General features: G+C 42.7%; 2 protein-coding genes across 2 annotated transcripts; one reads left to right on the plus strand and one right to left on the minus strand.

Moving 5' to 3' along the window:
- Positions 1 to 5,170: 5,170 nt before the first annotated feature.
- Positions 5,171 to 8,115, minus strand: LOC125884283 (H-2 class II histocompatibility antigen, A-S beta chain-like). The gene is given in 6 exon segments (XM_049569181.1): positions 5,171 to 5,719; positions 5,815 to 5,928; positions 6,018 to 6,085; positions 6,568 to 6,728; positions 6,730 to 6,781; positions 8,075 to 8,115. Coding segments are annotated over 6 exon segments (462 nt in total). The 3' UTR covers positions 5,171 to 5,693.
- Positions 8,116 to 19,389: 11,274 nt separating this feature from the next.
- Positions 19,390 to 25,823, plus strand: LOC125883777 (uncharacterized). The gene is made up of 2 exons (XM_049568334.1): positions 19,390 to 19,422; positions 21,953 to 25,823. The coding sequence occupies exons 1-2, from the start codon at positions 19,415 to 19,417 to the stop codon at positions 22,896 to 22,898; spliced, it is 954 nt and encodes a 317-aa protein (XP_049424291.1). The 5' UTR covers positions 19,390 to 19,414; the 3' UTR covers positions 22,899 to 25,823.
- Positions 25,824 to 26,052: the final 229 nt, after the last annotated feature.

Genomic DNA, 26,052 nt, shown 5'->3' on the forward strand with positions numbered 1-26,052 from the left:
GTACAGATAAGCTGTCAGAAGAGGGGAGGAGGAGAAGAGAGAGAACAATGATTCAGTATCCAGGTGTGTTAGACAGGAGGGAAGAAACAGGTGAAGCAATTGATGAACCATTTACATTGGCAGAATTGACGAGGGCCATAAATAAATCAAAACCAACATCTCCTGGGAAAGATATGATATGTTATGTGATGCTAAAACACCTAGGGGAAGGAGCATTATTAAAGTTGCTGCAACTTTATAACAAAGTATGGAAAGAAGGAAGGTTACCAAGTGCATGGAAAGAGGCAGTAGTGATTCCTATACGAAAACCTGGTAAGGATCCTTCACAACCCACTAGCTATAGACCAATAGCGCTAACATCAACTCTGTGCAAAATAATGGAAAGGATGATAACAGAGAGGTTATCGTATGATGCTGGCAAGTTATCAAAGTGGTTTTAGAAAAGGAAGAAATACAATGGATGCAGTGATTAGGTTAGAAACTGAGATAAGAAAGACACAGGCAAATAAAGAGTCAGTAGTTGCAGTGTTCTTTGACATGGAAAAAGCCTACGACATGATGTGGAAAGAGGGGTTGTGAATAAAGCTGTGCAAGATGGGTGTAAGAGGGAAGGTTTTTAATTGGATTAAGGATTTTCTGTTTGGAAGGAAAATACAGGAAAGAGTTGGATCAGATTTATCAAGTCAATATGCAGCTGAGAACAGGATTCCTCAAGGCAGTGTGATTAGTCCGTTACTCTTCACTATTATGATATTATCATATTATGATATGTTCTCAAAAGTGCCAGAAGAGATAGGTAGGTCACTCTTTGCGGATGATGGGGCCCTGTGGAAAAGAGGAAGGAATATCGCGCATGTAACTGGCAAAGTGCAAGGGGCTATTGATGAGGTGGTAGAGTGGGGTTGGGACTGGGGGTGTCGGTTCTCAGTAGAGAAAACCCACAAGGTTTTTTTTCAGCAGGAAAAGAATAGAGGAAGGAATGAAACTAAGGATGTATGGGAATGACTTAGAAAGAGTCGGAACATTTAAATTTCTGGGAATAGTATTTGACTCACGGTTAACATGGGCAGGTCATATTGGCAGAATAGAAGAAAAATGTAAAAAAAAAAGTGATAAATGTATTGAGATGTCTGACAGGTAGGGAATGGGGAGCTAGTTGCTCAGCACTAAAAAGAATATATGTGGCTCTGATAAGATCGGTGTTTGAATATGGCAGTATTGCCTATGGATCAGCTGCCAGGTCTCATCTTAAGAAGCTGGATGTGGTTCAGGCACAGGCACTGAGAGTGTGCAGTGGGGCTTTTAAAACAACGCCAGTACCTGCTCTACAGGTAGAGAAGGGAGAGATGCCACTGGGGCTGAGAAGGAAGCAGCTGATGGTGAATCACTGGGCACATTTCCAGGGACACAGTGATTCTCACCCGACCGAAGAAGTCCTGCAGGAGTGCTGGGAGAATGGGAAAAGTCAGAGGGAAAATTTTGGGCGGGTAGGGAATGATGTGACAAATGAACTGGGAGTCTTAGGAGTGAGGATAAGCCCCACAGTAGTGTATCCAGCGATACCACCATGGTTGCTTGTGTTGCCTGATATAGACTTGTGTTTGTTAGAGCTTAAAAGAAAAGAAAAAGGTCAAATAGACTTGGTAAGTGCTTTTAAATGTCAAGACATTTTATATGGAGTTTTGCAGTCACTTACTAGAATAGTGAATAGAGGGGGTCTGGTTAAATTTATGTGGGTAGCAGCACATGTAGGGGTGAGAGGGAATGAGAGGGCAGATGAGTTAGCGAAGAGGGCGTTAAGGAAAGGAAGAATAGAAATGGAAGTAAGTATCAGTAAGGCGAAGGTTAAGAGTGTCATTTGGGGGAAACCAATCAAATGTGGCAAGAGAGGTGGAACAGAGAGGGCAAAGGGAGGCATTTATTTCACATACAAAACAGCATCAGGGTCACTAGGGCAGGTATGGGGCACAGGAGAGAGGAAGTGGTGATAATGAGGTTAATGCTAGGGCACTGTTCACTTAATAAGTCACTTAAACTGGTAGGGAAGCATCAGACAGGACTGTGTGAGAGGTGTCAGGAAGAGGAGGAGTCAGTGGATCATGTACTTTTGAGGTGTAGGGCATATGGAGCACAGAGAGAGGTGATGAGGAATAGTCTGAGGGAGTTAGGGGTCCAAGAGTTTAATTTAAAAGGAGTAATGGAAATGAGTGAGAGAGCACGAGTCTGGGTAGTAGTGAAGTTTTTAAGGGACACAGGGCTTTTTTATAGGGTATAAGGCAGGTTAGGAATGGTGTAGCTATATAGGGTAGGACTAAATGTGTGTGTGTGTGTGTGTGTGTGGGTGTGTGTGTTGTGGGGTGGACCTATTGTCTGGTCCACACTCCAGAGCAGAAGGGGGCGGTAATGCACCTATTGCTGGATGCCAACCACCGTAAAACAAAAAGAAGAGGAAGTTTTGTTGGGTTTTATGAGCTTTTTCTGAGATTTGAAGTTTAAAAATGGTCAAACGGTGTGCATGGGGTACATGCAACTCTGACACAAGGTATCCTGAGAGGCTGGGCGACCAGGTGTATTTTTTACACGTAATACCACAACCAAACTTTTTATGTCGGGGCTTCAGGACACTTGGATCACTACGGACGAGCAGTATGGAGATATTTTGTGGTTTCAATTATGTGTTTTTGGACGTTTGAATCTGGGGCGCCGTCAGCCTCCATTAGGTGGAGTTGTGTTGCTACCTCCTCTCCCCTTGGATCTCTGCAAGGGATGTGATGACTCTAAAACTTCACCTGAGCCTCCCTCGGCATATGGGTGAGTAGATAATGGCTGAATTTACATTTTTGGCTGCACTATCCCTTTAAGATCGTTATGACCAAAACTAAATTGAAAACCACTTATTTCCACTTATTTAGCAGCACGTTAGCATTTTTTTGCAAATCTTTTTCATTTTCTGCCCACAATATTGTATCATCTGCAAAAAGCAGGGTTTTATTTCTCATGTTACCCCATTCCAAGCTGTTTTATCTCTCTTGCTAAGTCACTGGCTGCGGTTACATGATAGCTTCTTATCAGAATGAAATAAATCTGAATGAAATCATTCTGAATTAAAGTCTTTCCAGGTAGTTTCATGGGAAATATTCATTCTGAATGAGGGTTTACACGGAGATCAGTTTAATCACCTTTATTCAGGTCCGCGCAAGGTTTGGGGCAGGGAAGGTTTCTGATTGGATAGGGGGCGGGGCGGATGTTACGTGTTTACTGGAAGAAAACACTGTAGTCCTCGCTCCGGATAACAAGATGCTTGACGACGCCATTCTTAGTGCCTTTTTCAGGCTTGTTTTGCTTATATTCTTGAAGCAGCAGTACGACACCAACCTTGTTCTGCTAATGCTTCGTCTGTTGAGGAGGAGAAGGGAGGTAGAAGGTCCAAGAAGGGAGATAGAAGACCGTGCTGCCATCTTGTTGCGCGCACTATATACGTCATGGCGCCAGAAGGGCAAGGAAACGAGCATGTGCAGAAAGACCGGAATGAACTCAAAGAGGAATGAGTGTATACAAGTGCGAGAAATTCTTTCATTGGGAATTAGAAACGGAATATTCCAGCTCCTTACATCGGATTGAATTTTCAATCACATGGGCCATTTTCATTCTGAATTAGATGTTTACAAGATCACTGTTAATAGGAATGAACTTTCATTCCGAATGAAAAGGGAATTAAACTGTCCATGTAAACGCAGTCAGTGATAAAAACAGCAAATAGAGTTGGGGATAAAGCGTCACCCTGCCTCACCCCTGAGGGTGTAGGGAACCACTCAGGCAACAGCTGCTTTATAGACTGACTGTATAGCATAATAAAACATTCACATTTTCAAAGACACTGCACAGTCTGTCAGAGAGTCCTCAGGTGGTTTATTTAAGGTAAAATACTTCACTCCAGTGTACAAGTATACAAATCTAACAAGCATACTTTAAATAAGTGACCTTATGATCTGAACGCAAGGTTAAAGGTTCTATCAGTGAGAACATTAAAACAACAGCTGGTAACTTTTACAAAAATAACTTTTTGTAATATTTGCTGAAACTGTCACTATATTCAGAATTTGTTGGAATCCACTGTGTCTGAACGAAAAACAACCGATCAGAGCCGAGCATCTCTCTAGCAGAGCTGTCAATCACGTCAGTCACTGTTGGTGAACTGCAGTTAAACTGTCACACTGATCAAATAAAAACGGTGTTATTGCATGTCTGTTTCTCACCTCAAAATGTTTTCAGAAACATATTTCAGTGTAGTGTTTAGCTGTAAAATGAGAATGTTTGCTGAGGCTAGTGGGCGGTGCTTCGATTTTGTCTCAACTGTTTCCAACATAAGGTGAAAAATAGGTAGCAATGTTTCCATAGTCCGCACCATTAGCACCGCTAACACTGCTAGCTGCTGCCATTTCAGCTCATCCAGCTCAATCTTTGCTAGCAGGCTGTTCTCATGCGCTGTTCGTACAGTTTCCTACAAAAAGTAATGCAATCATGTCACCAATGCGCTGATGGGAGTAAGGAAGGAAGCAGTCCCGAGTGGCCTGTTAAGGAAATAGGTAGGGGTGGTGGACGGGTTGAAAAACACAGGACATTCCCCCAGGAGACGTTTCCCGAACCATGTGAACTTTGAGTCATTCTAAGGCGGTCATCACCATGTTTCGTTTCCTGAATCTAATCTCCATAACTTTCTGTTAATTACATAACTTTACGTTAGGGATGTAAAGTCATTCAAGGGGTGCTAATTCCTAGGATATCGTACGAACCATTGTATGAGGATACATTAATGTTTGTGATGTCAGCAGGGTTGTGCCGATTTTCAAACCGGTTTGATATTAAGCCAAATAATGGACCTGACTGATTTTAGCAGGTGTTGCGACAAACTTTGGAAATACTTACTCTGAGTGTCGGAGAGCACACCGGTACAACTGGACCATTCGTAAATTTGAAGCGCTGATGGAATTCAGAACACAACGCTCTCAGAGCAGAAGAGCAGCAAAGCACCGAGCGGAGTTAATGTGCTCCTTGGGCCTATCAGCTGACATTAGGCGAGAGGCAGGGTTCACCTTGGACAGGTCACCAGACTATCACAGGACTGACACATAGAGACAGACAACCATTCCACACCAAAAACTGACCCAACTCTAGACATCAGAGGTGAGAGCCATGTGCAGACAATCCCAGCCCAGACTCAGAATGTCATATATCGCACCTTCAATAATTCACTTAGTGGCTGTAAACTATTAATATCACCCAGTAAAGCATCATATCACATGTAGATGAGTTCAGATCCAGCTGGGACACACCAGAGTCCAGAATAAACCTGATCCAGGACTGTCAGTGTAAATACCACAGTCCAGGACTTTTATATATAAATGAATGTCTGTTACATTCAAGCCCTTTCCAAAGAGCTGGCACAGTGCTGATTAAGCCTACCACCACCAGAGGAAGAGGAGGAAGACAAAAGTTCTTCCTGCAGCTTTGACAGTTCCCAGAAAGTTTAAAAGAAACGTACTGAAACAATGAATGATAACACAACAGTCCTGCATCAGAGTTTAGACCTGCTGAGTATCAGAGTTGAGCTCAGCAGAGAGTGAGGTGTCCAGCAGGTGGCAGCAGCTGCTTTTTCGTCAATCTGACACACAGTTCCAGGTTGAGGTCCCGGCTCAGTTACTGGGAACTCGTGTCCTTCCTGGAAGGAAGAAAAGATGATGACAGGGTCAACAACAAACACAGACACCATTACAACTGGTCTGAGCTGAGCTAATTGGTGTGTACTGCTCTGACCTCTGGCCTTCCTCTTGTAGTCAATGAATCCAGCCAGAAATATGATCAAACCCAGGATCAGTCCGGAGGTTCCAATGGCAATCTTGTTTCTCTCAATCTCAGGCATGGATGGGTCTAAGGACAGACAAAGTCAGACGGGTAAAGATACAGGTAGACAGGTCAGCAGGTAGACAGGTGAAGTGTACAGGCGGACGGGTATTTACCCCAGTCAGTAACCAGAGGTTCTCTCAGGCTGGCATGTTCCACCACACAGGAGATCTTCTCTCCAGACCTGCTAATACACAACAACACATTAGTGGTTCTAATAAACTGGGCCTGGACCTAACTGGGCCTGAGCCTAACTGAACCTGGACCTAACTGGTCCTGAGCCTAACTGAACCTTGACCTTACTGGGCCTGAGCCTAACTGAACCTGGACCTAACTGGTCCTGAGCCTAACTGAACCTTGACCTTACTGGTCCTGAGCCTTACTGTCCCTGAACCTAACTGGTCCTACGCCTACCTGGGCCTGGACCTAACAGGTCCTGAGCCTAACTGAACCTGGGCCAAACTGGTCCTGAACCTACCTGGGCCTGGACCTAAGTGGTCCTGAGCCTAACTGAACCTGGACCTAAGTGGTCCTGAGCCTAACTGAACCTGGACCTAACTGGACCTGACCCTGACTGTCCCTGAACCTAATTGGTCCTATGCCTACCTGGGTCTAGACCTAACTGGTCCTGAGCCTAACTGGACCTGGACCTGGAGGTGCACTCACCTGGGCGTGTACTCCAGGTGAGAGTGGATCTGGTAGTACCAATCACCGTCTGCCATCTCATCAGTGGACGAGACATCAGAGGTGACTTCCTTTCCGTCTCTGAGCCAGCTCACTCTGATGTACTTGGGATAGAAGTCAAAGACGCTGCAGACAAACATGGTTGGATGTTGACCACCAGGGGGCGTCACAGAGTGAAGTCTGACATAGGGCCTCGCTGGAAGACAGACATTGTTATTAATATTGTTGCTATTATTTTTATTATTGGCAGTATTGAGTGGTTACATGTCTCTAAAGAAACTTCAGAGTACAGCAGTTCTATCAGTAGTTGTAGTACCTGTGTTTGACTAGCAGGTGGCGACACAGAGCTGAGATAAAAATATATTCTTTTCAGTTGAAGAGGCTACAGTTTGATGTTTCAAGTAAGAGTGATATTTACACTTTATACAAACTAATCAAATGTTAGAATACTTCTGTGATACTGCATGTAACTGAATCAAACACAGTAGTTATTATTGACCACTTGAATTAAAGATTTGAATCCCAGCTGTTCTACTGTGACAATAAACATCACACTTAAAGGTTCTGTATGTAACTTTCAGAAAATCCTTATTATTAGTGACCCCTCTGTCTGAGGCCATTAAGTGAACCACAGTATGTGTGTGCGAGCACCTGGACGTCAGTCAAAACTGTGACAAACACCAGACTGACTATGACTGACCGTCATCTAGAGCTCTGATTCTCTACCTGAGCCAGACTGTGTGCGACTGGCCGGATCGGGCTGGGTTGTAATTTCTCATTTTTTTCCCCAGGCTTGAATCAGGGTTCACACCAATTTTACATTTTCTTTGTCTATGAAACTGGCAGTTCTCATGCTCAAATGACAAGGGGTGTAACTGAGAGAGAGAAAGTGACAGGGCAACTAAGGGAACCAAGGGGACAGAGAGACAGAGCGCGTGTGAGAGATGGACGGAAAATGAGGGGAGGTGGCCGCAAGGCGAATAAGTTTAGGGCTGCGTCATATCATCTCGTTCATGATAATATTGGTATATTTTTCAGTATGATATGAGAAACTCATATTCTGATACTCGCAATATTTGGACTTGTTGACATACTGGCGTCATACTGTTACGCACGGCAGCAACAAGCATGGCTGAAAGTGAAACGATGATCGACTCCGCGGTGGTTCCAAAAAGAGGAGGAGCTTCAGTAGTGTGGAATAAACTGTGGCGTCCGTTCAGAGGGAACTCATTCAGCGGCTCCTCTGGCAGCAGCACAGTGATTCTGTCAGAAAGCTTTGGTGATGTAAACCTACAGGACAAATGTCTCATAACAGCCTGTCACAGGTTACAGCCTGATGATTAGAGATGATTCATATATATAGATCCCAGGAGACATTTTGTTAAATGTGTAATTAGTGGTAGGTTTTATTAGGTAATGTTATGAAGCAACCAACGCTGGAGCAATGCAGCGTAGCTAAGTTACAGCTGGCTGGTGAATTTTAGCTTACTTGCTCGAGTGATTAGGGATGTGATGTGGGATGTGATTCATTTTGCTTTTGATAGACCGACACCCATAACTTGGTAACCAACCAGCTGATTTTTAATTCACCAGCAAGGACCACGCTGGGAGCTGGTGCGGACCTTCTCTCACTGGAGTGGCATGAACCACCTCGTGATGAACACCTCCAAGACCAAGGTGATGGTCATAGACCTCCGTAGGTCAAAGCCCACTCCGCTCCTGCCGGCCAGCACTGAGGGAGTGGACATTGAGGTGGTTGAGTCATACAGGTACCTGGGCGTCCACCTTGACAACAGGCTGGACTGGTTGACCAACTCTGATGCCCTCTTCAAGAAAAGTCAGAGTAGGCTTCACTTCCTTCGTGGGCTGCGGTCCTTTAACGTGTGCAGTGACATGCTGTACATGTTTATAAATCAGTGGTGGAGAGCTCTCTGCTCTACGCTGTAGTCTGCTGGGGAGGAAGCCTGAAGGACAGAAACAGGAAATGGCTAGATAAGCTCATCCGGAAAGCAGGCTCAGTGCTGGGCAGGAGCCTGGACTCGGTAGAGACCATCACAGAGAGATGCCTGAGGAGCAAGATGCAGGGCATACTAGACTGTGATAATCATCCACTGCACTGCATCTTGGCTGGACAGAAAAGCAGCTGCAGCCACCGTCTCCTGTCACTGCGGTGCAGGACTGAGAGGTTCAGGAGGTCCTTCATCCCGACAGCCATCAGACTCTTCAACGCCTCAGTTGGAGGAGGGAGCACATAGCTCATTTCCCCACTACATCTGCACACCATCCTGCACTTTTGCACTTTGTACTTTCTGATACTGTTCACTGTTTACATGTAGATTATTTCTAGTTTATTTTAATTCTATGTTTTACTTTAATATTTATATTTATATTTGTATTTATATTACTTGTGCCTTGTACTCTTTTATGTGCCTTAGCCACTGGACATGACAGTTTCCCTACGGGGATTAATAAGGTACCTATATCTATCTATCTATCTATCTATCTATCTATCTATCTATCCAGTGCTTAATTTGACCCGGAACGCACTGGAACGCGTACCAGGATCTTTTCAGAAAAGGCCCTGGTGCGTTCCAGAACTAATTTGCATGGGTCTAGAACTTTTCACATCTAAAAACTACATACAGTATTGGCTGATGTCACTAGTGTTGCAGGGTGGAGTACCATAGTACTACGGTGCCTCACGTGCCACTACTGTGGGATAAGTTCAAAGTCCAACCATAAGAGGGTGAGGGTCCATGCGCCGTCCAATAACGCGGCGCGCTGGTCAATAACGGCGCGCGCTGGCCACCTGGCACTCAATATGCTGCTGTAGTGGTTTGTTTTCCAGACATGTGACTATCTTTAAGCAGTGAAAGTTATTATTTATTTCTTTTTACTTGTCGGCAGTGATTTGTTTTCCACAGAGCTCTACGGTGTGAGCATTTTACTCGTATTTGCGACTAAAAATAGTTTTGTGCCAGCAAAATAAATCATTCAGCACGCTGTGTGAGCACAGATTTCAACCAGCAGCAGAAACGAAAGGCGAATTTTGCCAGTTATGGGATGAACGGGGGTCACAGACAGGAATACGGCGGTCAAATAGCCTACGGCGGCTCCGCGGCGCAAGATAACGGCTTACCGACTCCAGGTCCAGTAATTTCCTCTTTCGTTGGCGTCATGACTGCCCAGAAGTACCTGAACAGCCGAGCCATGGCAGCACACAGGTATGTGACGTGTCAGAGGAGAAACGAGCCGTTCACGGTCCACAAACCTCACCGCACTTTAGGGACTGTTCTTTACTTATGAAGGGACTGTTCTTTACTTGTCAGGGGAGGAGGGGGGCTGGTTGATTTTTATTTTATTTATTTATTTTATTTTGATCCCCCCTATGTTAATCACTTATTGATGCTGTTTTTGAAGTATGAATAAGTCAATAAGTAATTTATTCCATTGAAATATCATTGATGTATTATAGAAAAGTGATTTATCTTTTTTATAAATGCATGAACACAATATCTCAAGAAGGCCTTCATTGAGTTTCCTCAATTTTGTCACAAAGGTCCACTTGGACTCAGTGATGAACTGCTTATATTTGGGTAGTCAAGGGTCACCACGACCATGCATCCATCTCATTCTCATTATGTGATATTTCAAGAAGTCCTTGAGAGAGTTTCCTCAAATTTGGCACAAAGGTCCACTTGGACTCAATGATAAACTTTTTAGATTTTGGTGGTCAAAGGTCACTGTGACTTTGCATCTATCTTATTCTTGCCCACAAGGTATCTCAAGAAGGCCTCGAGGAAATTTTCTCAAATTTGGGACAAACGTCCACGCGGACTCAAGAATACAAAGAAGTTAGTAAAAGTTGATCACCAAATCTGTCTGTTATGTTTGTTTCTGATCGTTGTCTTCTTGTATCTCTAAAGTCACTGCTGTTTAACATCTTATCCAAATAAATGTTAACAATATTCTGTGACTAAGGTTTAAATGAAGAAGAAGAAGAACATGTGAGAGCAGTACTGAGAAGATGTTGAAGAATAGATGATCATATTTATTTGTTAATTTGAATACAATCACATTGTTACAGCGTTACTGATTCGTGCACACTGACATTAACATCTTAAAAATGTTAAACTTTAACCTCCTAAAGAATAAATTTTCAAAATGTACATGAACTGGTCATTTACCGGAACAAGGTACCTCACTCTTTGGGGGTCCCCAGAAGGGAGGTACCTTACCTTTTCAGGGTCCTCTGGAAGGAAGCAGCTCACCCCCTTTAGGGTCCCCAGGAGAAAGGTACCTCATCTCTTGAGGGTCCCCAGGAGAAAGGTACCTCACGTCTTGAGGGTTCATAGGAGTGAGGTACCTCATCTTTTAAGAGTTCCCAAGGAAGGCAGTACCTCACCTTCTTTAAGGTCCCTGCGAGGGAGGGAATAACTAAAACACAGGATATCACCAGTTTTATGTTTTAAGTTAGTCAGCATTGGAACCACACTGTAGTTTTCCTGCGCGGTGAAGGAATAGCGGAGGTAACACCAGACTGCTGGGCAGGCTGAACCAGATGGCAGATATCATGACCACACAGCCATCACTGCTGCTCAGTAGTGGTGAAGCATCTAGAGCTACACAAACTAGAATCCCTACAAACATCAGACACAACACTCCCATTATGGCCATGATGGTATGGAAAGCCCTCTGCTTTGATTGGTTAACCTGCTCCCTGTCCCCGCCCACTTCCCCAGGCCCTGGACGAATCAGAACATGGAGAACAGAGAGGCTACAGAAAGAGACAACAAATAAGGAGAAAATCAAGAAGCTGAGAAACGGAATGATTGGAAACTCAGGCAGATAAAGAGCAGTAACACCGATCCATCCAAAACACAGCAGCCAAACACAGCCAGTGCTGATGTTCCTGATCCTGACCCCAGCTGAGTGTCTCAGCCCCAGGTAGGTGACGGGGTGAACAACAGCCAGGTATCGCTCCACACAGGTGAGGATGTGAAAGAAAGTCTGTCCAGGGAAAATGATGAACAACAAATAGATACCCACGATTGACATCACTGGGCGATCTGTGTAAGAGCCACAACAGAAGAGAACCCACCCTGACTCACTGATCAGCTCCATGGCAGCCATCTGGACGGTGAAGAAGTCAGAGTGGCTCATGGTGGTGGATCGCTGCTGCCGCCATCGCTGGTGACCCAGGTAGAGGACGAGGATGGAGAGAGGATGGAGAAGGAGGAATTTGGTGACGGTGAAAGCAACAGAGATGAAGAAATTAACAGTGATGTCAGAGCAGTAGTAGAACGGGTGATGGATGGTGTTGCTGGGAAGAGTTGAGTTGACTGACATGTCTGTTTCAGGGAGGCCTGAGAAAGAGGAGCAGAGGAGGAGACAGACGGATGATACTCAACAGCTCAATAAATATGATTAGAGTAATACAGTTCAATCCAATTCAATTAAAAAAACTGAACAGACTGTATAACTCTGATCATATTTTGCATGTGATGCACCTCACATACAACCCCTGTGGGGACAGAAACTCTCAAATATTAAAAAAGAATAGCATGATTTACAGACGTCTCTTTTGCCATGTAAGTCAAATTAGCCTGGAAATGCCATGTGGCCCAAAAAGACTTTTTTTCCAAAGACTTAGTCTTGGTGGGCGGCTGAATTGTCCACAGACATCAGCTAGCGCTAGCTAGCAAGTTCTGTTGTCTTGTAGGCCTACAGACGATGGAGGAAGATGATGTGAGTGGTGCATTCAGAAACACTAATTGTGAGTGTGGGAGCGCACTCTGACACAAACTGGAGCGTTGATAAATTGGGAGCGCTGTCTGAATGTAGCGTTGGGTTATCCAGAGCAGCGCACTCTCAGAGTGGCAGAGCGCACTCTGGACACTCTGTCTGTGGAGACGGAGCAGCAGAGCGCCGAGCGGAGTGAATGTGTGATTAACTTAACCGTTGGTTCATTCATGTAGAAATATAACGCTGCGTTTCTTCCACCAACAGGGCTCTCATTTTAGTGTAGAGCGTCAGACTGAATTTACCAACGCACCATGTCAGGTCACTCACTCTCCGGGACCGCCAGTGTTACTTGAATAAGTAAACACTGACCAACGGGACCAGACTGGCCGACCGTATGCTCTCACTCAGTGGATGGATGATGTCACAGGAAGCCAATCTTACAAAGGAGGACCACACTTGTTTGTTTTGCTATGGAAGCTAACGTTAGCTAATGTGCTAAAAAGTTAGCGTTGCAGAGAAATCCAATCTTCCTCTTAATCCCTCCCCAGTTTCTGATGAGGTGGACATGATAACCCTTAATACACATAACCTTATTCATCCCTACAACAGGAAATACTTTTTCCCTAACCTGATATGAAGTGTGCGCTGCACATGTGAGCATTTTTGATGATGGCCTCCGTCCAGTCCTTTGGTCTTATCACATTTAACCATAGTTGTCTTTGTTTTTGTTGACGGGCAGTGGCGGCTGGTTTTGAGCCATGACTCCTTCTATTCTGGCTCCCAATAACACAACAAGACAAACACATTTTAACACTCCTGTGGAGCCCACAGCCCTGGGGTCCATGTCATTGGTTTGACATCCCATTAGTCCGACTGTCCGCGGTGCTGAACGGCTCGCGGTTGGCGTATGGTGCGCCGCGACCGGCTCTGGGTCAGCTGGGAAAGGCTTGAGGCGAAGCAGGCTCACGGCTTATGTGTTTGTCACTTTCTTTTTCATTTTAACCCACACCATGATCTTTTCCTGACCCTAACCAAGTGGTTTTTGTGCCTAAACCTAACCAGACCTTAACCACAGGGCATCATGATGATTTTGGAACAACAGGACTTCAGAACAATGAGTTTAATATGGTTGGAACAATGGGATGTCGAACCAATGGGCAGTTCCTCAGCCCTGTGGGGGAGAGGCAGCTGATAACATGATGTCATTGTGACGTCGACACTAAGCTAAGACCTTTAAGCTAGTGTGAAGGTAGTGGTATCTTGGGAAACTACACAACCTAAGACATCCATGTGCAGCAACCAAGTTGGCATAGCCGTCTGAATTTAGGCTTAATTTTGGCGAGGGAACAACGGGTGTGGCCATTTTTAAATGGATCCTGTAGAAACTGTCATTTGAAGATATCTAAATGAAAATGGGATCTGTGGGTAACAACGAGATGCCCCTAACCTTGGGAGGCCTTGTTCCCAGTAACTATTTATTTTGAGCATAGTTGAATTATGGGGCTGACCCCTTAATAATCACAATAATTACTGCCTTGGAAAAATATCTTTCCTCTGACACGTGTCATACTTACAGTGAGATGGAGACTCAGTTTTCAGCTGTTTGACATGAAATGATGAATTTGTCTGCTGACTCTGGGCGATTGGATAGTCCAGTCTTGTTTGACATATCGGGGCAAAAAAAAGATAAAATCATTGTCTCTAAATTGCCATTTAGTTTTGCTTTACTTTTGAAAACTGAATTAATATTGAAATATCTGACATTAAAGATCACTCACCTGTTCTTCTGATTGTCGTCTACAAACTCTCTGGATTGTTCACTGGCGTCTCCTCCAAACGTATCAATATTTTTCTGTGATAAAGGTGTGTGTGTAGGGGTGTGGGTGTGGGGGTGTGGGTGTTGAGTTTCAGGTTTTTTGCATGATGCAAATTCAATGCATGTTTTTATGATACTTTTCACGCTAAATTGCAGCAGGCAAATTTTGTTTTCACGTCGTAGTTCCTCAGGAGAAGCAGGTATGAGAAACAGTGATCGGAAACATACTGAATTATGATTACTTAGTTAGTTTAGTAGTGGTTTGCTCAAGGTCATAATGAGGATCCAAAACACATCAACCAAACGCACTCGGTGCTTTGTGATTGTCCATCTGTCTCAGCCACAGGTAGGTGACAGGGTGAACGACAGCCAGGTAGAGCTCCACACAGGTGAGGATGAGGAACAGCAGCAATACTTCACCCAGACATGACACACAACAACCTAAAAGAGACACAGATCGACCACAGAGACACAAAACAACCTCAGAGAAATACAAAACAACTACAAAGACACACAAAACAACCACAAAGAGACACAAAATGTCCACAAAGAGACAATAACAACCATAGAGAGACACAAAATGTCCACAAAGAGACATAGAACCACAGACACATATAATTACCCCAAAGCGACACAAAATGACCACAAAGAGAAAGAAAATGACAACAAAGAGACACAAGATGACCACAAAGAGAAGGAAAATGTCCACAAAGAGACACAAAACGACCACAGAGAGACACAAAATGACCATGAAGAGAAAGAAAATGACTACAAAGAGACACAAAACGACCACAAAGAGAAAGAAAATGACTACAAAGAGACACAAAACGACCACAAAGAGAAAGAAAATGTCCACAAAGAGACACAAAACGACCATAGAGAGACACAAAATGACCATGAAGAGAAAGAAAATGACTACAAAGAGACACAAAACGACCACAATGAGAAAGAAAATGTCCACAAAGAGACACAAGATGACCACAAAGAGAAAGAAAATGACTACAAAGAGACACAAAACGACCATAGAGAGACACAAGATGACCACAAAGAGAAAGAAAATGACTACAAAGAGACACAAAACGACCATAGAGAGACACAAGACGACCACAAAGAGAAAGAAAATGACTACAAAGAGACACAAAACGACCATAGAGAGACACAAGATGACCACAAAGAGAAAGAAAATGTCCACAAAGAGACACAAAACGACCATAGAGAGACACAAGACGACCACAAAGAGAAAGAAAATGTCCACAAAGAGACACAAAACGACCATAGAGAGACACAAAATGACCACAAAGAGAAAGAAAATGACTACAAAGAGACACAAAACGACCATAGAGAGACACAAGACGACCACAAAGAGAAAGAAAATGTCCACAAAGAGACACAAAACGACCATAGAGAGACACAAAATGACCACAAAGAGAAAGAAAATGTCCACAAAGAGACACAAAACGACCATAGAGAGACACAAAATGACCACAAAGAGAAAGAAAATGTCCACAAAGAGACACAAAACGACCATAGAGAGACACAAGATGACCACAAAGAGAAAGAAAATGACTACAAAGAGACACAAAACAACCACAATGAGAAAGAAAATGTCCACAAAGAGACACAAGATGACCACAAAGAGAAAGAAAATGACTACAAAGAGACACAAAACGACCACAAAGAGAAAGAAAATGTCCACAAAGAGACACAAAACGACCATAGAGAGACACAAAATGACCACAAAGAGAAAGAAAATGTCCACAAAAGACACAAAACGACCATAGACAGACACAGAATGACCACAAAGAGAAAGAAAATGACTACAAAGAGACACAAAATGACCACAATGAGAAAGAAAATGTCCACAAAGAGACACAAGATGACCACAAAGAGAAAGAAAATGACTACAAAGAGACACAAAACGACCACAAAGAGAAAGAAAATGACTACAAAGAGACACAAAACGACCATAGAGAGACACAAGATGACCACAAAGAGAAAGAAAATGACTACAAAGAGACACAAAACGACCACAAAGAGAAAGAAAATGACTACAAAGAGACACAAAACGACCATAGAGAGACACAAGACGACCACAAAGAGAAAGAAAATGTCCACAGAGACACAAAACGACCATAGAGAGACACAAAACGACCACAAAGAGAAAGAAAATGTCCACAGAGACACAAAACGACCATAGTGAGACACAAGATGACCACAAAGAGAAAGAAAATGACTACAAAGAGACACAAAACGACCATGAAGAGAAAGAAAGTGACTACAAAGAGACACAAAACGACCATAGAGAGACACAAGACGACCACAAAGAGAAAGAAAATGTCCACAGAGACACAAAACGACCATAGAGAGACACAAAACGACCACAAAGAGAAAGAAAATGTCCACAGGGACACAAAACGACCATAGTGAGACACAAGATGACCACAAAGAGAAAGAAAATGACTACAAAGAGACACAAAACGACCATGAAGAGAAAGAAAGTGACTACAAAGAGACACAAAAAGACCACAAAGAGAAAGAAAATGACTACAAAGAGACACAAACGACCACAAAGAGAAGAAAATTTCTACAAAGAGACACAAAACGACCATAGAGAGACACAAAACGACCACAAAGAGACACAAGACGACCACAAAGAGACACAAGACGACCACAAAGAGAAAGAAAATGACTACAAAGAGACACAAAACGACCATGAAGAGAAAGAAAGTGACTACAAAGAGACACAAAAAGACCACAAAGAGAAAGAAAATGACAACAAAGAGACACAAGACGACCACAAAGAGAAAGAAAATGACTACAAAGAGACACAAAACGACCACAAAGAGACACAAGACGACCACAAAGAGACACAAGACGACCACAAAGAGAAAGAAAATGACTACAAAGAGACACAAAACGACCATGAAGAGAAAGAAAGTGACTACAAAGAGACACAAAAAGACCACAAAGAGAAAGAAAATGACTACAAAGAGACACAAGACGACCACAAAGAGAAAGAAAATGACTACAAAGAGACACAAAACGACCATAGAGAGACACAAAACGACCACAAAGAGACACAAGACGACCACAAAGAGACACAAGACGACCACAAAGAGACACAAAACGACCACAAAGAGACACAAAACGACCACAAGGAGAAAGAAAATGACTAAAAAGAGACACAAAACGACCATAGAGAGACACAAGACGACCACAAAGAGAAAGAAAATGACTACAAAGAGACACAAAACGACCACAAAGAGACACAAGACGACCACAAAGAGACACGAAACGACCACAAAGAGACACAAGATGACCACAAAGAGACACAAAACGACCACAAGGAGAAAGAAAATGACCACAAAGAGACACAAGACGACCACAAAGAGACACAAGACGACCACGAAGAGAAAGAAAATGACTACAAAGAGACACAAGACGACCACAAAGAGACACAAAACGACCACAAGGAGAAAGAAAATGACTACAAAGAGACACAAGACGACCACAAAGAGACACAAAACGACAACAAAGAGAAAGAAAATGACTACAGTGAGACACAAGACGACCATAGAGAGACACAAGATGACCACAAAGAGAAAGAAAATGACTACAAAGAGACACAAAACGACCATAGAGAGACACAAGATGACCACAAAGAGAAAGAAAATGACTACAAAGAGACACAAAACGACCATAGAGAGACACAAAACGACCACAAAGAGAAAGAAAATGTCCACAGAGACACAAAACGACCATAGAGAGACACAAGACGACCACAAAGAGAAAGAAAATGACTACAAAGAGACACAAAACGACCATGAAGAGAAAGAAAGTGACTACAAAGAGACACAAAAAGACCACAAAGAGAAAGAAAATGACTACAAAGAGACACAAGACGACCACAAAGAGAAAGAAAATGACTACAAAGAGACACAAAACGACCATAGAGAGACACAAAACGACCACAAAGAGACACAAGACGACCACAAAGAGACACAAGACGACCACAAAGAGAAAGAAAATGACTACAAAGAGACACAAGACGACCACAAAGAGACACAAAATGACCACAAGGAGAAAGAAAATGACTACAAAGAGACACAAAACGACCATAGAGAGACACAAGACGACCACAAAGAGAAAGAAAATGACTACAAAGAGACACAAAACGACCACAAAGAGACACAAGACGACCACAAAGAGACACAAAACGACCACAAAGAGACACAAAACGACCACAAGGAGAAAGAAAATGACCACAAAGAGACACAAAACGACCACAAGGAGAAAGAAAATGACTACAAAGAGACACAAAACGACCACAAGGAGAAAGAAAATGACTACAAAGAGACACAAGACGACCACGAAGAGAAAGAAAATGACTACAAAGAGACACAAGACGACCACAAAGAGACACAAAACGACCACAAGGAGAAAGAAAATGACTACAAAGAGACACAAGACGACCACAAAGAGACACAAGACGACCACGAAGAGAAAGAAAATGACTACAAAGAGACACAAGACGACCACAAAGAGACACAAAACAACCATAGAGAGACACAAGACAGCCACAACCACAAAGAGACACAAAAAAAACATCAACTTCAAAGTCTGTGTATCTTGCTCCTGTGTAAAGGAAGTGATGGGGCCCTTTGCATGTCTGTGCCCAGGGGCCCATTGTCTCATGGTGCGTCCATGCCCACTGCATGTTACATTGAGTTTTGGAAGAGAACATTGTTTATCTGGCGTGCCTCCACTGTGAACCAAGAACCCAAAAACAACATGGAACATAACTGATGAAGTGAAGTCACTGGGGAGCGTGTTTAATAACAATACAATGATATCACTGCATCTTTTCTCTCACAACTCAGGCAGTGTAATCCAAGTCCTACGTACCGAGTCGACGGCTCAGCACTTCACAGACACATTTGGTTACACTAAAACATTAAGACTGAAACACCTCTGTGGAAACAGTCACATGTAGGGATGAGAAGTGCAGCCCGGCAAGCATGTGTGTTTGAACGTGACCACAAACAAAACACAAACACAAAGCAACCAGGAGACACAAATGAACCAAACACAGAAGCCAAATGACTATGACTCTGCTATTAGAATAATGCAAACAGAAAATGGGCCTGCTTTGATTTCACAGTAAATCATTCATGCAAAAACAGCCCACAGTCATCCCTCTGACACATTCAACAGGCGTTACACATTAATGTGTATGTCTTCACAGCAGAGCAGCGAGCAGGACTGACGATGATGAGGTCAGTGTGTTTTAAGAACTTTAGTTTATTAGACTTCACTTTTGGTTATTATAATTTCTCTAAATAACCGAACATCTTTGCTTTGATTTGGTGTCATTTAATTAGTTATTTATAGTTATAATTGAGTCATAGTTAATGCAGCCCCAAAACATTTTTAGCTAATTTATAATATCATAAATCTTTATCCATCTCAGTGGCATTTATTACTACTTCCCCACTTAATACAAACCCTGCAAACATGTCCTCCACGTTTATATGTTGTCTTGATAGATTCAGTATATCGTGAGAGTCACATCAGGTGTTCACTGTGCCTTTTTCCTCTGACGCTGTGAAATAAACTCTCCAGAATCTTCACGTCATCAGTCCTGCAGCCTTTCTTTTATCGGTCAGTGTTTACTGTGACAAAACATCAGGAAATGTTGTTGGTGGAAACTTAATATCGATCAGATAAAGAAGAAATGTCTCCTGTGCGTCGTTTTCAGCAACCAACAGCAGACAGACAGTTACATCACATTTCCACTGTGTGCTACGGCACGACTGTGCTCTGGGTGAGGGCGGAGTTAGAACACTGCAGACCACTGATTGGTCAAAGACACGTCACTAAAATCAAAACTAACACGACACAGGAAAGCCGTACACTACGTCTTACACTACAGTGTACACTACATTGTACATTATGTAAACTACGCACATTGTCGTACACAATGTCTTATATCACGCTGTACGCTAGCTTGAACACTACACTCTTCACCACTCACATTATGTCGTACACTACATCGTACTCTACTTCTTACACTATGCTTTAAATTCTGACCACTATGCTACACACAATGCTGTACACTATGTACAATATGTTGTACACTACGGCTTACTCTACGCTGTACTCGTGTACACTATACACACTACTCCATACACTACATACACTGTGTCGTACACGATGTCTTATATCATGCTGTACGCTAGCTTGTACACTACACTCTTCACCACTCACATTATGTCGTACACTACATCGTACTCTACTTCTTACACTACGCTTTACATTGTACACACTATGCTGCACACAATGCCGTACACTATGTACAATATGTCGTACACTACACCGTACACTACGGCTTACTCTACGCTGTACTTGTGTACACTATACACACTACGCCATACACTACATACACTGTGTCGTACACAACGTCTTATATCACGCTGTACGCTAGCTTGTACACTACACTCTTCACCAATCACATTATGTCGTACACTACATACAATATGTCGTACACTACACTGTACACTACGGCTTACTCTACACTGTACACATTTGTGTACACTATACACACTACGCCATACACTACAGTTTAATCGCCTGTATTCAGGTCCACAAGGTTTGGGGCAGGGAAGGTTTCTGATTGGATAGGGGGCGGGGCGGATGTTACGTGTTTACGTTTACCAGAAGAAAACACTGTAGTCCTCGCTCCGGATAACAAGATGCTTGACGACGCCGTTCTTAGTGCCTTTTTCGGGCTTGTTTTGCTTATATTCTTGAAGCAGCAGTACGACAACAACCTTGTTCTGCTAATGCTTCGTCTGTTGAGGAGGAGAAGGGAGGTAGAAGGTCGAAGAAGGGAGGTAGAAGACTGTGCCGTGGAGAATAGAAACCGGTGAGTACAACGAGTCCGACTGCTCTATCTCAGCCCGTTGCTATGCAGCCCGTTGCTATGCACGCTATATACGTCATGGCACCAGAAGGGCAAGGAAACGAGCATGTGCAGAAAGACCGGAATGAACTTAAAGAGGAATGAGTGTATACAAGTGAGAGAAATTCTTTCATTGGGAATTAGAAACGGAATATTCCAGCCCCTTACATCGGATTGAATTTTCAATCACATGGGCCATTTTCATTCTGAATTAGGTGTTTACAAGATCACTGTTAATAGGAATGAACTTTCATTCCGAATGAAAAGGGGATTAAACTGTCCATGTAAACGCACTCTATGTCGTACAATACGCCGTACACAACTCTGTACACTACACACACTGCGCCCTGCAATGGACGAGGCGCAGACGTTCCTCTGTTTGGTTGCTGATGAAAAGATTCAGCAAAAGTCACATTAAAGATGATGTCACGGCAGGTTCACGTGGCATCACTATGGCAACCAGCTGAGAATCCTGCCGACACTTTAAGGCACTATCTGTGGAGGAAAGCAAAATAGAAAATAGGACCTGGTCCCAACAGTAAGTAGAGTCAAGCCGACGCAAGCAGCAGAAACGAGTCATTAGAGACTGAGGCTGGTGAACACAGCAGAGCATTTAACAGCTGAAGAGACAGATCGTTCCCTTTAGCAGCAGGTGGAGACCAAAACTGAGCTAAAAGAGAAAGAAGACTGGACTGACGTTCATCAGGTGACACAGAGACTCCTTATCAGTCATCATGTTGCTCTGTAGCTGCTGGATGTCACCAGCTGCAAAGACGAGTCACATGCATGTGCTCTAGAATCTCACTCTGATCATTCTTTTTCTTCTTCTTCTTCTTGGCTTCCAGACAAACAGATATGTCATTCAACTCCTCTTCATCCTCCAGTGTCTTCCCTCCTCCTCCTCACCTCTCCTCCTCCAACTCCTCCCTCCATGTTACACTCCACGTCTGCCTCAAAGAAAGAATGGCAGTCCCTATCATGACGGCCTACTCTGTCACCAACGTCCTCCTCCAGCTCCCGCTCTTCATCCTCGTCCTGTGTGTGGCTCACCAGCGATGGAGGAAGCAGCGCTCTGGTGCCACGGCAGTGACGATGAGTCACTCTGACTTCTTCACCTATAACATGGTTGCCATGGAGCTGATAGGTGTGGTGGGGTCTTTCTTGTTCTGTTTCAGCACCTACACCGACGTCATGAGTCTAAAGATGGTGGGGATGTACTTGTTCTCCACCACCTGGCCGGGACAGACTCTGTTTCACCTCCTCACCTGTATGGAGCGCTACCTGGCTGTCGTCCACCCTGTCACCTACCTGGGGCTGAGACAGGTGGGCGGGGTCAGGATCAGGAACATCAGCACTGGGTGTGTTTGGTTGATGTCTTTTGCAGGCATGGGTGTCATTCAGGAGCTCCTCAGTAACTTCAGCAGCATCTCGGCCACCTGCTTCTGGGTCGTCTCATTAATCGTCATCTCTTTCTGCAGCCTCTCTGTTCTCCGCGTTCTCATTAGCCCACAGCCAGGGGAGGGGGGCGGGTACAGGGCGCGGGTTGACCAATCAAAGCAGAGGGCTTTTATCACCATCATGGCCATACTGGGAGTTCTGCTGTTCAGGTCGGTGGGGGACCTGGCCTTCGCTGTGATAATCACTCTGCCAGTGCTGAGCCAGTACGAGATGTGTGCAATGATGATGTCTACAGGCTGGTTCTGTCTACCCAGCAGTCTGGTGTTACCGCTGCTGTTTCTACACCGAGCAGGGAAACTACCAGGATGTAAACACAACACTCAGTCTGGGTGATGGTCCAGTCAGGTCCTGTGTCTCAGTTCATCTTACTCCGTATGTACACTCGCTGTTTTGAGTGCAAAAGTGGGTTCACATTGACAAGTATGGCAAAATGCAGAGCACTACAAGTACCTGGATGATGTGCTCAAAACAGTCAAGAAGCTGAATGTAGAATGTATGAATGTATCCACCTTATTCCTGGCCCCATGGTATCTTGCTTAAATTATGTGCGCATATTCTGGCATTGAATCGAAAAGAAAGAGTTAGCTCAGACTGGTTGTTAATCATTACAGACACGGACAGTGCAACAGGTACCAGAGCTCCGCAAAGACATTTTAGAAAATGCTAAGTTAACATTAGTTAAATATTTGTTAAAAAAATAAACTGAAGGCAAATGACTTTGGAAAAGAACCAGCGTTGGCGGTTAGCCACCAAGAGTAGCCACTGGGACTGACCACAGACAGTCTGTGGGACTAACTAGCTCACTGCTACTTCCTCTATCTCAAAGGAAGTTGTGATCATAATCGTAGGAAAGTCACTCAGTGGTGCATGAAGCCAAAAAGTTCAACTGCTGCGTTTAAAATTACTTGGATGATCAGCAATGCTTCTGCACCTGGGGCCCGTAGAGCAGGTACACGAGAGACTTTCGCTGGTCGAGCACTCTGTTAAATTGAATGGGGATAAAGTTATTTTATCATGTGACTCTTCCAGACTTTTGAGATGTTATCAACCTAGTGGGTCAAATCCTGATTAAAAAACAAACAACAAGTCATTTTGCTGGGCTGTGACGCTCAAAAAAGTGTATCCACCAATTTGCAGACGTCTCTTTTGCCATCTAAGTTGATGGAAAAAGTCTTTTTGCTCCTAGGGCATCACATCACAGATGTAAATTTGTTGGCTTCAGAGCCATTTCCTCATTTCTCACCCTCAACAGGCACCATCTGGGCTACATAGCGAACAGGAAGGGAGCACCAAACTTGTGAAAATAGCAACTGAGGAAGCTGCAGAGGTTGCGGTTGCTCCAGTGAACAAGCCAACAAGCCGGCAGATATTTTTGCCGGTAACAATCGTGGTCAAATTTTGTTAGGAATGCTCTGTCCATTAGCAGTTTGCCGTTAAAGAAGAAGAAGAAATGGTCAAATGTTACGTTCCTTGATTCCAGTAAATAAAAAATAGGCATGTTCAATTTAAGACAGCACTACAAGGTTGGAATTCACACACTACGCAAGTACACAAACAGCGCATGCAGTGTACTGCATAGAAGTGTACTAATGGAAGTATTCGAACTGAGACACAGAGGTAAAGTTCTGATTAACAGCATCTTAATCAGTAGCGAAGTGTAACTTACTACATTTGCTGAAGTCTGTGGATATTCTCATTTATCCAGGTCAATTCCATTTTGGCAACAATTAAATCGTAGGCAACTGGACTTTGATTTTGTCTAGAAGACATTTCGCCTCTTATCCAAGCAGCTTCATCAGTTCTCAACGCATCGGTCTGACTAGTCCTCACTAGTCTGACAAACAGTGGAGTAACACTCAGGTTTTTAACCTCTGTGGAGGTGTACACCCACCACCCTCATAAGACAATACTTGTTAGTGGAGTTTCACTGGACCATTGTTTGGGTCAGGTGAGTCACACTAGTGAACTGCAGTCGTTAGGAGTGAATGGGGCCACTGGTGAGCCACAGTCGTTAGGCATAATGTGTGGTTACCAGTGAACGACTGTCGTTGTGTTTCTTTGAGCCACTTGAGGTTAGTTTCGGGCAGTTTCGGGCAGGTGGCCTGAGACACCACCTATCCCCCATTTACAATGCGGCCCTTGCTGCTGTACCTAAGAGACTGAACAACAAAGACTGCCCGAAAAAATCAAAATCAAAATCAAAGTCCAGTTGCCTACGATTTAATTGTTGCCAAAAATACATTTGCTGAAGTACTGTACCGCAGGACACATCTGAGGTTCTTGTACTTTAAGTTTTATCTTTTCATGCTTCTTTCCACTTCTGTTCTACTACGTTTATCTGATAACTTTCAATTACGGATTCTTAGACACAAAACAAATGAGGTTTTAAAATCTGATATTAAGTTATAAACAGTTTATACAAGTCCAGCTGAAACTATTAGTCTGTTCATCAATAATAATGTAAATAATTGTGATGTATCAATAATAATGTTAATAATCGTAATGTGTAAGTAATACAGATGCACAATAATATTGGCATGTCATTAATGTCTGCCAATATCAGCTTAAGAGTCAGCCATCACCATAAGAGTATGTATAATATGATGTTAATTCCACTACAGAAGAGACTTGATGATCACTAAAATTAGGTGGGAAAAAATTTATATATCAATATTGATATCGATAATCGGCCAAATAAGGTGTTATATATCAACATATTGGATACTGGCAAAAAAATAATAAATCCAATATTGTGCATCCCTAGTTAGTAATAATGTTAACAGTTGTATTTGTAATAATGTATAAAAAAAATGTTGTATTAGTCATAATGTTAACAATTGTAATGTGTTAGTAATAATGCATAAAAAATAGTTGTATTAGTAATAATGTTAACAAATGTATTGTATTTGTAATAATGTATAAAATATTATTGTATTAGTCATAATGTCAACAATTGTAATGTGTTAGTAATAATGCATAAAAAAATAACTGTATTAGTAATCATCTTAATGATAGTAATGCATTAGTCACAATGTTAACAATTGTAATGCATTTATAAAAATGTATAAAAAATATTGTATTAGCCATAATTTTAATAATAGTTATGTATAGTCCTAATGTTAACAATTGTAATGTGCTAGTAATAATGTATAAAAATAATTGTATTAGTAATAATGCTAATAGTTGTAATGTGTCAGTAATAATGTTAAAAATTGTAATGTATTTATAATAATGTTTTAACAATTATTGTATTAGTAATAATGTATAAAAATAATTGTATTAGTAGTATTATTAGTAATAATGTTAATAGTTGTATTAGTAATCATGTTAAAAACTGTAATAGTGTTTCTAATAATGTTAACAATTGTAATGTATAAGTAATAATGTTGAGGTTACACAAACATGGTGAAGGTGTCACTTTGAGTCATTGTGACAAACATTTCTCGTTATTTTTACAAACCAAAACAATTTATCAATTAAAGGACAA

Source organism: Epinephelus fuscoguttatus, linkage group LG23 (assembly GCF_011397635.1).
Source record: "Epinephelus fuscoguttatus linkage group LG23, E.fuscoguttatus.final_Chr_v1".
Classification (NCBI taxonomy): domain Eukaryota; kingdom Metazoa; phylum Chordata; class Actinopteri; order Perciformes; family Serranidae; genus Epinephelus; species Epinephelus fuscoguttatus.